This window comes from Mytilus edulis, chromosome 5, assembly GCF_963676685.1.
Source record: "Mytilus edulis chromosome 5, xbMytEdul2.2, whole genome shotgun sequence".
NCBI lineage: Eukaryota > Metazoa > Mollusca > Bivalvia > Mytilida > Mytilidae > Mytilus > Mytilus edulis.
In genome coordinates this window covers 73,277,328-73,290,863 of record NC_092348.1, presented here as the reverse complement: position 1 = coordinate 73,290,863, position 13,536 = coordinate 73,277,328, and the positions used below count along the sequence as shown (strand labels likewise).

Genomic DNA, 13,536 nt, shown 5'->3' with positions numbered 1-13,536 from the left:
TCCATGTCCCCTGTAATGCTTCTCGAGGAAGACAATAAAAATGCCCAGAAAAAAGACAAACAATAGAACTGTTTAAAAACTAGCAATGACAACAAATGCTCTGATGTTTAGTTTATGTAAAACTTGTAGATAACTTTTGTCTTTTGAGACTATCGACAAAATTGAATCATGGTCAGTAAAACAGGTGATTTTAGTATGTGCTCTCCAGTCGTGTCTTTGGCAAACTCCCAAAATCAAATATTTAAGAAAATGAAAGTTTTCTACAAGACACAAAAATTTGTTCCCTGGAAAATAAATGAATCCTTTTTTCAAATCTGCTTTTGAAAAAGAGTAAAAAATCTATGTATTGAGCTGTCCTGTCTTTTCTGACTTTAATGGATTGTGAGTTGCTGTCTGTTTACCATGTTCCCCATATCTCGTTAATTGATTTGAATGGAACACCTGGCATATGACTGTTGTCTTACTTCGTTTGTTCACTCATATTTTTTGAAAACTATATTTTATTTTGCATATTGGCACCCACTTTCAATAGTTTTATGTCAGTGCAGTTTACAAACGGGTACTGTAAATTCAGAAATTATTGCGTGCACTTATTATTGCGATTTTGTCATTTTAGACTTAAATGCGATTTAAATCTTTGCGATATTGAGAAAAATCCTTTTTTATTTGTATGAAATATTTCAAAATGCGAGTTTAAATTATTGCGATTATAACCCTGTCGCATTTTCGCAATAACAAAAACATCGCAATAATTTCTGAATTTACAGTATTCTAATGCAACATTGTTTGTAACATTCATTTTGATTGGATAACATCACTAACTTTCATGGCATCAATTCACAATTGATACTATGAAAACGTACAAGCAAACACAGATGACTTAAGCTTATGACAGAATCAATGTATGATTTCAATTTGCTTTATGTCAAGTTCATTAGAGTGGAGATAGCAATATTGTATTTTAAGCTCTGACAGAATCAATTGGTGATTTGTTGGTCGCAAATACTTTATTTTTTCTGGCTCTGCAAAGTGCAAACGCATCTACAGTAAACTTATTTTCCAACCATCAAATAACCTATTGATTCCGTAAGAGCTTGTATTACAATATACATTAATCTCCTACTTCTTGAGGTTTATGCAACTCTAAAAACTCTCCCAAAAGGTACAAAAACATACTCAGAACAAATCAACTCTCAAGGTACAACTTTATATTAAGTTAAAACATAAATGGACTATTTTCTTTTATTGTTATATAAAATTATATGTGCCCAAGTTGTATGCAAACTCATTTTAAATCAGTCACAATATATGCTAATGTCATTCAATTATAACTTTATAATATGCATATTAATACATGTTAAATTCATTATCTGATCAAAACATTCAACACATACATGACATATGCATGATATGTATAAGATAGTTTTTGGATGGAACACATTCATTGATAGAAATACATGTACATTAACTGCCAAAACATATGTTGTGGTTACAAAATTTCACATTGAAACATATATATTTCTTTAAATGAATATAAAAATTAACATCGAATTCCAGATTGAAATTTAACAATTTAACAAAAAAATATTCAATAAAATTGCATATTTAGGGCTGTTATCAGGATGTTCTATAGCAGAGGTCCAAAAAAGTCAGTGAGTGGTCTAGAGAACATGGGGTATATCCCCCTCCTCCAAAGCTGTGAGGATCAAAAAAGTTGGAACTAGTTAACACCATAGGATAGTAACATGTATGTGATCCATAACTTGTACAAAATATACATGCATAAGTGAAAAGAAAATTTGCACAAGATCTTTCACAAGCAATTTAAAGTGTGATTAAAAAAGATGTTTCAAAAACAGACATTAAATTAGTATACATTTTTTTTGTGGTGGCCTCATTATTGCAAATAGTATATGTAAGCATCTATAAAGTGGTTGGTGTAAAAATACAATTTTTATTAATATCCTGACAGAAACATCAGACAAATAAAGGCTTAGTCTCTTAAACTCCTGAACTTGAATGATAGCTGTCTCCTCCACACTTCTACTGTTCTAACGAGACTGGTACAATCCATTAATACTGACTGGCTCTCTGACAACCAGCAATAGGTTTCTTCACTACACAGCTGCCATTGAAATTACAAACACACAACTGTGTCTCAAGCTGCCTCTTAAAACATAAATCAACACTTCATTCCCTTACATATCCTCAACACTCCATTTATAAGCATCCTCTGTTATGGCTTTCTTGTTGGAAATGCTGGCAAAGTATTTAGCCTCAAAGCCATTAGATCTATCAACACCATCCCATCTGTAGCCTGGCATCATATTAAATCTGTTTGGAGGTGGGGGTGCCCCTTTATACTTTGGTAATTCTGAAAAATAATAAAATATTTAAAAATCTCCGGTCTTTAACAGACTGACAGATATAAACAATTTTAAAATTAATTTACAAGGAAACATTCTATAATGGCTGTATGAGAATACAAACGTTCAACTGTAATGTTTCTGTTTACAATCTCATTTGATTGATTGTTAATAGGGTTTCTGCTTATATAACACCTAAAAATTTTATTTCTAGCTACAGGTAAAATGGACAGATGAAAAGACAGCCAAGGGTAACGCTTAATGCATCTATTTCCATCAGCTAGGACATAAAAATACAACTTCCTTTTTTGTATGTTTTTGTGTGGCTGTTACTATGCAAATATATTGTTGTGTTGTGGTGTATACTGTATAATGAATATATGAATAGCCTGACCAGCAAATTTTATTATCTCCCCGTTAACATGTTTGACAAGAACTTAAAGCAAAGTAATTGCAACAAAATATTTTTAAGTTTTAATCTTTAGCATTATACCCCAAATATACACAGAAAAAAGTCCCATAAAATCTAACTTGAGGAAGACAAAAAAAATCACTATTTAAAATTCCTATGGAGATTTGCATTGAAAAGGGAGATAACTCTTGCAAAAAAGGCAGAAATATCAATAAAAATTGATACAAAATTATAACTTTACCGCTTCTATTCATCAGAATGTATTGATTCTTGATATTTTAGCTGTCTTTAGAGTATAACAAACAACTCTAAAGGTGTTTTCATATCTTTTATCAAGCTATAATCTAGATTTCATAATTCATTAGTTGACCATTTATTGAATTTTTCAACATGTCAAAGTTAAGAATCTCAAATTTAATAAAAATAACTAAGCATGTATTCTTCTTTTTGTGGTTTAACGTTTCTTTAGAGAAGTAAGTTGCTGAAAAAATAAAATATACAGATATAGACAATACTAAATTTTCACATTATTTTTTTCAAAATGGTCTTTTTTTCAAAATGGTAGCTTGAAATTAGCAATTTCTTTAATGAAAAATGCACGAAAAAAATAAAACTAGCTATAACACTTAGGTTTTGTACATTTCATGAGCAGAAGATTGTGTAATTTAGTCAAATACAAACTTATAACCCCATCAAAGTATCATACTTTACATAAATTTTAAGAAAAACAATCAAAAACTGACCAAAAAAGACTCTTTGCAAGAGTTATCTCCCCCTCTAAGGTTAATTTCCATAGAAAATTAAAAATGCTGATTTTGAGTTTACCTCAAGTTAGATTTTATGGGACTTTTTTCTGTGTTTATAAAGGCCATAATGCTATAGATTAGAACTAAAACATTTTCTGTTGCAATTAGTTTGAGGTTAAATCTTAGTTTGACTGGACTATAAATGTGTCATCAATATCCTCCCAGTCGTTTTGGAGGAGTTGCACTATTAAGGCACATGGACAGAAAAGGAGAAAGACAGATGGACAAAGTGACACCCCTCCCCCAATAAAAACACCCTTTTGCAGGTGGTATAAAAATATCACAAAAAGCACTCTCTAATAACAGTCTAACAGAAAATCTTATATATACTTAAATTCTCCCGAAGGATGCACAGTTCAAGATAAATGCTGTTATGTACTTAGACATAGGTATTTTAAAATTCTAATCACAAGATAAAAGTCTGAAGAAAACATTTTAACTGGAACCATTATTCTAAATCTTAGAATGCCAGTCTGAAGTTAACCCCAAAAAATACAAGCTTAGATTCTAAGCAATTAATATTTTTTAAATGTTTGAGATTACCCTGCATGGGACTAAATACAAGGGTTTTCAAACACAAGACAATCAAAGTGGTCACATGCTATAATTGACACCATTAACACATCATACAGCTCATTTGAGTTCTATAATGAATGGCGTATATATAAACACTAGAGTGCAAATGCTGAAATGTCTTGCCTTCTATACTAATCGTTGATTTTATGTTGCAGTGTTCTCCCCAGGCCGTTTTAGCGTCGCGGTACCTCGACGCTATATTTTTTCACTGTGATGCTATAATAATTCCCGCGACGCTATAATTATTTTGAAGATGCTATTTTACTTGTCCTCAATTTTGAACTTTCATCTATTATCGATCATGATCATAAAAATTATATCACCTTTTGATTGTAATCCCTTTAAGTCGAACACTAAAGGCAATTAAGAGATTGAATAGCCAGGTGTTAATTGCCCTCAGGGTGATAACTGTTTGGATGCGAAATATCCAAAGCTGACGCCTGTGACATGACTAATACCACGTGTCTGCAATCACCAATTTGGACATGGAAAAATGCAATCACAAAAACAATTCGAAATCTATGTTTTGTATTACGAAATTTCAAAGATTAAAACGATTTTTTATTTTTTAAAAGGTAGTTTATTTATGCAACTCTCCAAAAAATACTTTCTTTCTCTTCCGGTAATACGAGAGCGAGAATTTTGGTTTTGAGCTAAAATAAGTTTTATACTTCTTTAAAAAGTGATCATAATTGGCTTAGGTTTATGTTTAATTCATTTAATGCATTAAAAGCGTCTTATTCATTCACAATCTCTTGTCAAACAATGTTTATTCTCGGACTCATTTTCGTAAATTTTTCTACGGCCACCATTGCACATTTTTGTGTAAACTACGGATCGGAACCGGACCAGATATGACAAAAATCCACATTTTCACGATAATGACAACAGACGAACGGTAGACAGAAAAAATATACCAATAGAGAAAACTATGCATTAATAGACTATTTGTTAGATAACTTTGTTAAAAATACGTTTCATTTTGATGTAAAGATAAGAAATAACAGGGACTAATTCATTCAGTGCCATGAAACAATGAATTTCATAAACATGATAAAAAAAAGTTTTTAAATTGATATTTTTTTTGCTACTTTTGCTACTAGTACTTTATCTTTACTTAATATAATATAAAAAAAATAGTTAATTTTGTGTACTAGATATTTAGTTTTGTATATATACAGATTGCACTATAATGAAACATTCATTCATTTGACTTATTGTTGGGTAACTGAAAGCACATGTTTATTTTTATTTGGCACAAGAGGAAAAAAATAATTCTGTAACTATAAATGAATCAAGAAAACATAAACTGAAACAACTGTTTTTGTTGTTATAGTTTAATTGTATTCTCAGTTATGAATTGAATAATATAAACTAAAACATATAAAGGAAATAGAGCATCAACGCGACGCAACAAATGACATTAAAAAAAAATACAGTTATTTTTTTTTAACGCAAAATGTGATGCTATCCAAAATTTCTGGGGAGAACACTGTGTTGATAATCCTAAATATAAAGCTTTTTACAACTGTCACATAAACTAAACATTAACCAAGAAAACTAAACATTGACCAATGAACTATGTAAATGAGGTCAAGGTCAGATGACCCATGACAGGCAAACATGAACTGGTAACAATCCTACCATACAAAAAATATAGTTGACCTATTGCTAATAGTTTAAGAAAGATAGACAGAAACACAAAAACTTAACACTGAGCAACAAACTGTAAAAATGAGATCAAGGTCAAATAAAACCTGCCCGACTGACATAAAGATCATAAAATATTTCCATACTCCAAATATAGTTGACCTATTGCATATAGTATTAGAAAAAAAGACCAAAACTCAAAAACTTAACTTTGACCACTGAACCATGAAAATGAGGTCAAGGTCAGATGACACCTGCCAGCTAGAATGTACACCTTACAATCATTCCATACACCAAATATAGTAGACCTATTGCATAAAGTATTAGAAAAAAAGACCAAAACTCAAAAACTTAACTTTGACCACTGAACCATGAAAATGAGGTCAAGGTCAGATGACACCTGCCAGCTAGACATGTACACCTTACAATCATTCCATACACCAAATATAGTAGACCTATTACATAAAGTATAAGAAAAACAGACCAAAACACAAAAACCTAACTATAACCACTGAACCATGAAAATGAGGTCAAGGTCATATGACACCTGCCAGTTGACATGTACACCTTACAGTCCTTCCATACACCAAATATACCTGACCTATTGCTTATAGTATCTGAGATACGGACTTGACAACCAAAATTTTACCTTGTTCAATGATCCATGAAATGAGGTCGAGGTCAAGTGAATCTATAAACAAAGAATGAAGCATCCAGGTCTTCCACCTTCTAAAATATAAAGCTTTTAAGAAGTTAGCTAACGCCACCCCCACCCCTGCTGGATCACTCTCCCTATATCGAGCTTCCTGCAACAAAAGTCGCAGGCTCAACAAAAATTAATACATATATATGTATATCATTGTATATCAAACCTTTTTTCTTCGAATCTTTTGGTTTCTTTTTCTTTAAGAATTTAAGCATAGGATCATCTGCCCTGGTTATCTCCTTAAGGTGTTTATCTAAGTCATCATCATCTTTAAATCTAGCCATAGGCTTAGACGCCTCATGTAAATGTTCTTCTACATTTCTTTGTTGTTGTTCTTGTTGTTTCATTCTACATTAAATTTAACAATATTAGACAAAACATTATAGAAATAACCCAAATTTTAAAATTGAATATTGGCAGTTATCTTTATTACTGTTAATTCGGAAATTATTGCATGCATTTATTATTGCGATTTTGTCAGTTAAGACTTAAATGCGATTTTCAGAAAAATCCTGTTTAGTTCATATAAAATATTTCAAAATGCGACATTAAATTATTGCGTTTACCCAGTGTTCTCTGTCGCATTTTTCCCAATAATAAAAACCTCCCTATATTTTCTAAATTTACAGTACTCTGAATTAAAGAATACATCATTCATCATGTTTATCAAAATAGTTTAATGAAAAAAAGTACATGTACATTGTAAGTGTATGCAGGATAAGGCAAGAATGTCAACCTTTACTTTTTTCAATTCTGCCATTTTTAAGCACATGATTTCCATTCATTATTACAGCAGATTGTGATTCAAACCAACTATGTCCTTTCAAATAAGATTAAAATGTTATTTACAAATATAACTTTGTATGAGTTATTTATGAATGCATGGCAAGTTCCAGATGTAATTTACTGTTAAATAGCAGTGTACAATAAACTCTTTGTGTGTGACGTGTAGAACACAGAAACACAACAAATTAAGTTGGTACATGTATACAACAACATGAAATACTTTAATATACAGTACAATGCAGAATGGCAATAATAAGGACTAGCATAATAAAATCTGACGCCTTCATATTTGTATGTAGCTTTTTCTGAAATAATTAATCTCACATTTTGGTCTATTGTGTTGAAATAATAAATGCCTGCAATAATTTCTGAATTTACAGAATCGGTTTTTCGTTGGATTGTGTACCTTAAATAACATTTAAAAGTTTTTTTCAGTCCTCTTTGTTGATGCTGCTGTTTGTTGTTGATACATTTTAGCCATTCAGAGTATTTTCTAACACTTAACTCACCCTTTTCCCCATTTTTCATATTTTTCTTTCATTTGTCTTTCTTTCTCAAGTTGTTCAGCATTTTTTTCTGCTTCATCTTCCATGTTTCTTCTCTTTCCTGTTTTTCTGTCTCTGAAAACTGTCACGGCATCTCTTCCTAGAGCATCATTGCTTATCTGAAATTATGTATGACTATGTAAGTTTGCATCAAATTTCATTTTTATCATTCCAAGATTTACATTGATCAACATGCTGAATGTAATATTGTCAACCCTATTAATATGTATTTAATTGCTCCTATATATATTGCCTACCTTGCAATGTGTTATAACTGAATGTAATATTGTCAACCCTATTACTATGTATTTAATTGATACTATTGCCTACCTTGCAATGTGTTATAACGGTGTTATAAAATTGTGTTAATTCATATCGTACAGAAATCTTGAATCATCTGATTTTAATGATTGACTCTGGTAGCAGACTTGCGATGTCATACTGTTTTTGGTGCTAAAGACATGAAAATTGTTTTGCAGATTTTTTTTGTTTTTTTCACTATAATATACATTAAACTAAATCTCTACATTGCTTCATATTGTAACTACATATTTCAAATTTCCTACTTATAATTGTTTTTGCAATATAACTACAAGTGTTTTTGTGCAATCTTCTAAAATTGCAATAATAAACACACACAATAATTTCTCAATTTACAATAATTTCTAATTAGGTGTATTCTCCTTAGCAGACTACATTTATAAAACTTATAATTACTGTGCACCCGGATCCCAGGTTTTGAGGGACTGTTGGGCCCCACTTATATACTTAACCCTTCCATATTTTGTATGTGTCTGTCCCAAGTAAGGAGCCTGTAATTATGTTGTTATTTAACATGTTTAAATCAGTATATCATAAATGTTTTTTTGTTTGTATTGTACATAAAATCAGGCTGTTGGTTTTCTTGTTAAAATTGCTTTGCATTTGTTGTTTCAGGACCTTTTATACCTTACTATGTAATACGAGTTTTGCTCATTGTTTAAGGCTGCACTGTGACTAATTTTGTCTCATTAGCATGAATAGCAACATTACTACATCTGATCTTTTATATCAACAAAAAACAAGGGGTAAACTCAGGTGTTACAGAAGGAGTTACAGTTCCTGCTCCCCATTAGTTTAAATCAATGTCGAAGATCCACCAATACATTTGTTTTTGTTATTGGTGAAACACATGCAGCAGACACTACCTTTTTAAAAGCATCATCTTCTTTCTTTTTCATCTTCTCTGCCTCCATTTTCATATCTTTAGCACTTTGTAATCCAGCTTTTTTACCAGATAATGTTTTACTCATCTTATCTTTTTTTCTGGGTGGTGATTGGTCAGAATCTGAATTATTCCTTTTCCTTCTTGGTGGTGATTGGTCAGATCCTGAATCCTTTCTTATTCTTCTGGGTGGTGATTGGTCAGACCCTGATTCATGTCTTTTCCTCCTCGGTGGCGATTTGTCAGATCCTGAATCATGTCTTTGCCTTCTTGGAGGTGATTCATCAGAATCTAATCTTTTTCTTGGTTCAAAACGAGATTTACGGATTAAGGATTTAGGTTTCCTTGCAGGTGATGAATCGGAATCAGAATCATGCCTCTGTTTCCTTGGTAATGATTGGTCAGAATCTGAATCATGTCTTTGATTCCTTGGTAATGATTGGTCAGAATCTGAATCATGTCTATGTTTTCTTGGTAATGAATTATCTGAATCTGAATCATGTCTTTTTCTTCTAGGAAGATCAGATTGTCTTGAAACACTTTTTTTGTTATATTCACTTTCCCTTTTATTCTTGAAAAAGGATTTTGTATTTTTTAAAATGTCTTCATCTTTCATACTCTTCAACAAGGATGGGTCAAAATCGTCATCTGTAAAAATAAAATAACATGATTAAGATCTTGTCAGATACTGTCAATTTGAATTCTAATGCAACAACGTTTGTAACGTTCATTTTGATTGGATAATGTCAATTATTTACATGGCATCAATTGACAATTGATGCTATGGGACGTACGCGCAAGCACAGACGGCATATGACATATTTTGAATACAGGTTTTAACGTTGTTTTCTGATAGTTTCATTAGAATGGAGATAACAATATTGCTAACGCGTCGCCAGTAAACTTAATTTGTGACAATCAAATCCCCAATTGATGCCATCAGAGCTTAAAATACAATACAGTTATATCCTAAATAACATGCATATTTGTTGAGTATTGAATGATAACCAATATCAGTATAGTTTACTTGAATAGATCCATGTTTTTTTATATCCCATTTCAAGAAAACTTAGCTTACTAAATGAAATCCACCATAGATAATACAACTGTAAACAGTAATGTATGCTGGCTAAATGTAAAAGTTGTTTACAATTTGGTTAAGCATGGATTAAATATTGTTAAAAAAAAGAGGATAAAAGTGCAATATGTGAAGGTTTTTTAGGATACTATAATCAGATTATAAACAACAACATAAAATCTGCGTCATTTAGAAATCAACATAATGCAAGTGCAGGTAAACGACTGATTGATATTTGAACATTCAAATACAATATAAAAGGTGAATTTTTGGTCTGTTTTGTAGACCTTTTATACATTGTAACAACATTAAAAATTTTCAAACAGTAACAGACTTTGCATATAGATTTTTTTCAACCTGAAATAGGATAACAGATGTTATGATATTCATTTGCCAATGGAGGCAAAAGTTAATTCCTATCTGACACAGCTCATAAAGTAAAATAAGAAATGCTGATGAATCTGAACCCATAATCTAGACAAGATAAAGAGAAGGAATAGGTCTCAATTTTATGATTAAAGTTGAATAAGGAATATTATCATGATGATCATATTCCCATAATGCATTACATACATGCTCTTGGATAAAAAAAATTCAGGCTACAAATGTATTATCATGATCATATGGACTCTTGTGAAGAGTTTTCTCATCGGCAATCATACCAAATCTTCTTTTTTTATATCTTATCATTAAAGTTTACATTTTAGACAATTAGTGCAGTATTTTAATGGACATATTTTTTTTAAATGTTTTGATGTGATATTTTTCCCTTACATGGGTTAACTAGAGGCTCTCAAGAGCCTGTGTCGCTCACCTGTTAATGTGTTTACTGATGTCGGCCATCTTCGTTGGTAGGCGGGGTCATTAGACACTTTTTTTTTTAAAATAGATACCCTAGTATTATGATTGTGGCCAAGTTTGGTTAAATTTGGCCAAGTCATTTTAGAAAAGATTTTTATACAAGTTACAAAAATTCAGAAAAGTTGTTCAATATTGACTACAAAGGGCAATAACTCCTTAAGGGGTCCTCTAACAATTTTGATCATGCTGACTTATTTGTAGATCTTACTTTGCTAAACATTATTGCTGTTTACAGTTTATCTCTATCTATAATAGTATTCAAGATAATAACCAAAAACTGCAAAATTTCCTTAAAATCACCAATTTTAGGGCAGCAACCCAACAACAGGTTGTCCGATTCAACTCAAAATTTGTGAGGGGATATATCTTATTCTGATGGACATTTAAATCTTGAAAGATTTGCCCTAAATGTCTTAGTTTCAAAGATATAAAGCAAAAACTGCATTTTACCACTATGTTCTAATTTTACCCATGTCGGCCATTTTGTTTGGCAGGTTGGGTCATCGGACACATTTTTTAAACTATAAACCACAATGATAATTGTGGCCAAGTTTGGTTAAATTTGGCAAAGTAGTTTTGGAGAAGAAGATTTTTAGAAAAGTTACAAAAAATGAAGAATAGTTGTTAAAAATTGACTATAAAGGGCAATAACTCCTTAAGGGGTCAACTGACAATTTTGGTCATGTTGACTTATTTGTAGGTCTTACATTGCTGAACATTATTGCTGTTTACAGTTTATCTCTATCTATAATAGTATTCAAGATAATAACCAAAAACTGCAAAATTTCCTTAAAATAACCATTTCACAGGCAGCAACCCAACAACAGGTTGTCCTATTCGTCTGAAAATTTCAAGGCAGATAGATCTTGACCTGATCAACCATTTTACCCCATGTCAGATTTACTCTAAATGCTTTTGTTTTTGAGTTATAAGCCAAAAACTGCATTTTACCCCTATCTTCTATTTTTAGCCATGGCGGCCATCTTGGTTGGTTTGACGGGTCACGCCACACATTTTTTAAACTAGATACCCCAAGGATGATTGTGGCCAAGTTTGGTAGAATTTGGCCCAGTAGTTTCAGAGGAGAAGATTTTTGTAAAAGTTTACGGACGACGGATGCAGGACGACGGACGACGGACGCCAAGTGATGAGAAAAGCTCACTTGACCTTTCAGGTCAGGTGAGCTAAAAATGTGGCGCTGAAAAGGGTTATATAAGCTAAAATATCTGATTCTTTTTTAAATGTCTGCAACCGCCAGACCCTTCTAAAATCAGTTGAATAAAATATAAAAAAGTGTGAATATAAAGAGCAGGATAAAATCACATCTCATATTAAATACAATAACAACTTTAATATGTCACCTTTCCCAAGTGTTTTCCATCGACCATCACTATGTCTGTAAGTTTCCAACTGTTGTATAGTATCTGGACGTTCGTCAATAATAGCTACAATGGTTGGGTCATCTTCCCCAATATCTTCATCTAGTGTATTTTCTAAGTTCTCTGGGAGTAGGGACTTTAAATCAACATCATCATCTATAATCGTTGATCTGAAGAAAATAAACTAAACAATATACAATTATTGTATATCATGTGTTAATAAAAAGGCACAAAGACATGATATGCCCATCCACAATCCAGTTAGAGAGGACATTGATATTGTATGTTGATCTATAATACTGTATACACATTATTGAAGTGAGTAAATTACTGTACATATTTCTAAAACTCAAAAAGCACAAGTTGTTATGTTGAAACAATGCCTAGTTTTATAAAATTGAATATTAAATTTTAAGATCCCTTCTTGGGAAAGACAAAGGACATGAAGGAGCAAATCACCAAAACAGCTACGGATCCACAGATCATTTTAAAGTATGTCTCCTTTATTTTCTTTTTCTTTGTGTTCAAATTGTAGTTGTATATATATGAGAAGTGTCAAAAACATGTTGTATTCATACTGAGCTGCATGTCTGTACCTTTTCAAGTTATAGTTGTCGGTCTTTCTTACATGTATGCTCTAGTTTAGGTCTTACTATATAAACATGTAGCTAGTACCTGGTAAGTCTGGGTTTTATCATGTTTATTCAAGTGTTTTGAGACTTTATTTATAAATTTTGTTTCAGAAAACCAAGTGATTTATTTGAGATTAGAAGTCAAAAGTTAAACTTCACTTGAGTGATGGGTCGAAGTACCCACTTCGAGTGACGACATAGCGAACTATGTCGTAGATGTAGATGTAGAGTGTTGGGCGATTTTTGCAGTGGGGCGACTTGACTTGCTTCCTTTACAAGGTAAAACAAGCCTCATATTTACGAAATGCACCTTATATGTTTTGAATTCGATTTTACAACTTTTCTCCTTTTCTTTTTCTTTTCATTTTCCTCTGGACCAGATAAATAACGTTTTAAATACTCCGCTTTGCTAATTTCTGCCATTCGTTTTGCGCTCTTCAATCTCCTTTTAGTATGGTAAAGTGTTCATTTTCGAAATACGTACTTTTTAATGCCCCAATTTATTTCAAAAAGAAGATTTCTAATTAAAAAAATA

The 13,536-nt window shown here is 31.7% G+C and overlaps 1 protein-coding gene across 1 annotated transcript; it reads right to left on the bottom strand.

Annotated features, from left to right (window-relative positions):
* Positions 1-1,912: 1,912 nt before the first annotated feature.
* LOC139524407 (BUD13 homolog) lies at positions 1,913-13,481 on the bottom strand. The gene is made up of 6 exons (XM_071319181.1): positions 13,312-13,481; positions 12,352-12,539; positions 9,035-9,699; positions 7,812-7,966; positions 6,683-6,864; positions 1,913-2,374 (listed from the first exon to the last, which is right to left on the bottom strand). The coding sequence occupies exons 1-6, from the start codon at positions 13,422-13,424 to the stop codon at positions 2,199-2,201; spliced, it is 1,479 nt and encodes a 492-aa protein (XP_071175282.1). The 5' UTR covers positions 13,425-13,481; the 3' UTR covers positions 1,913-2,198.
* Positions 13,482-13,536: the final 55 nt, after the last annotated feature.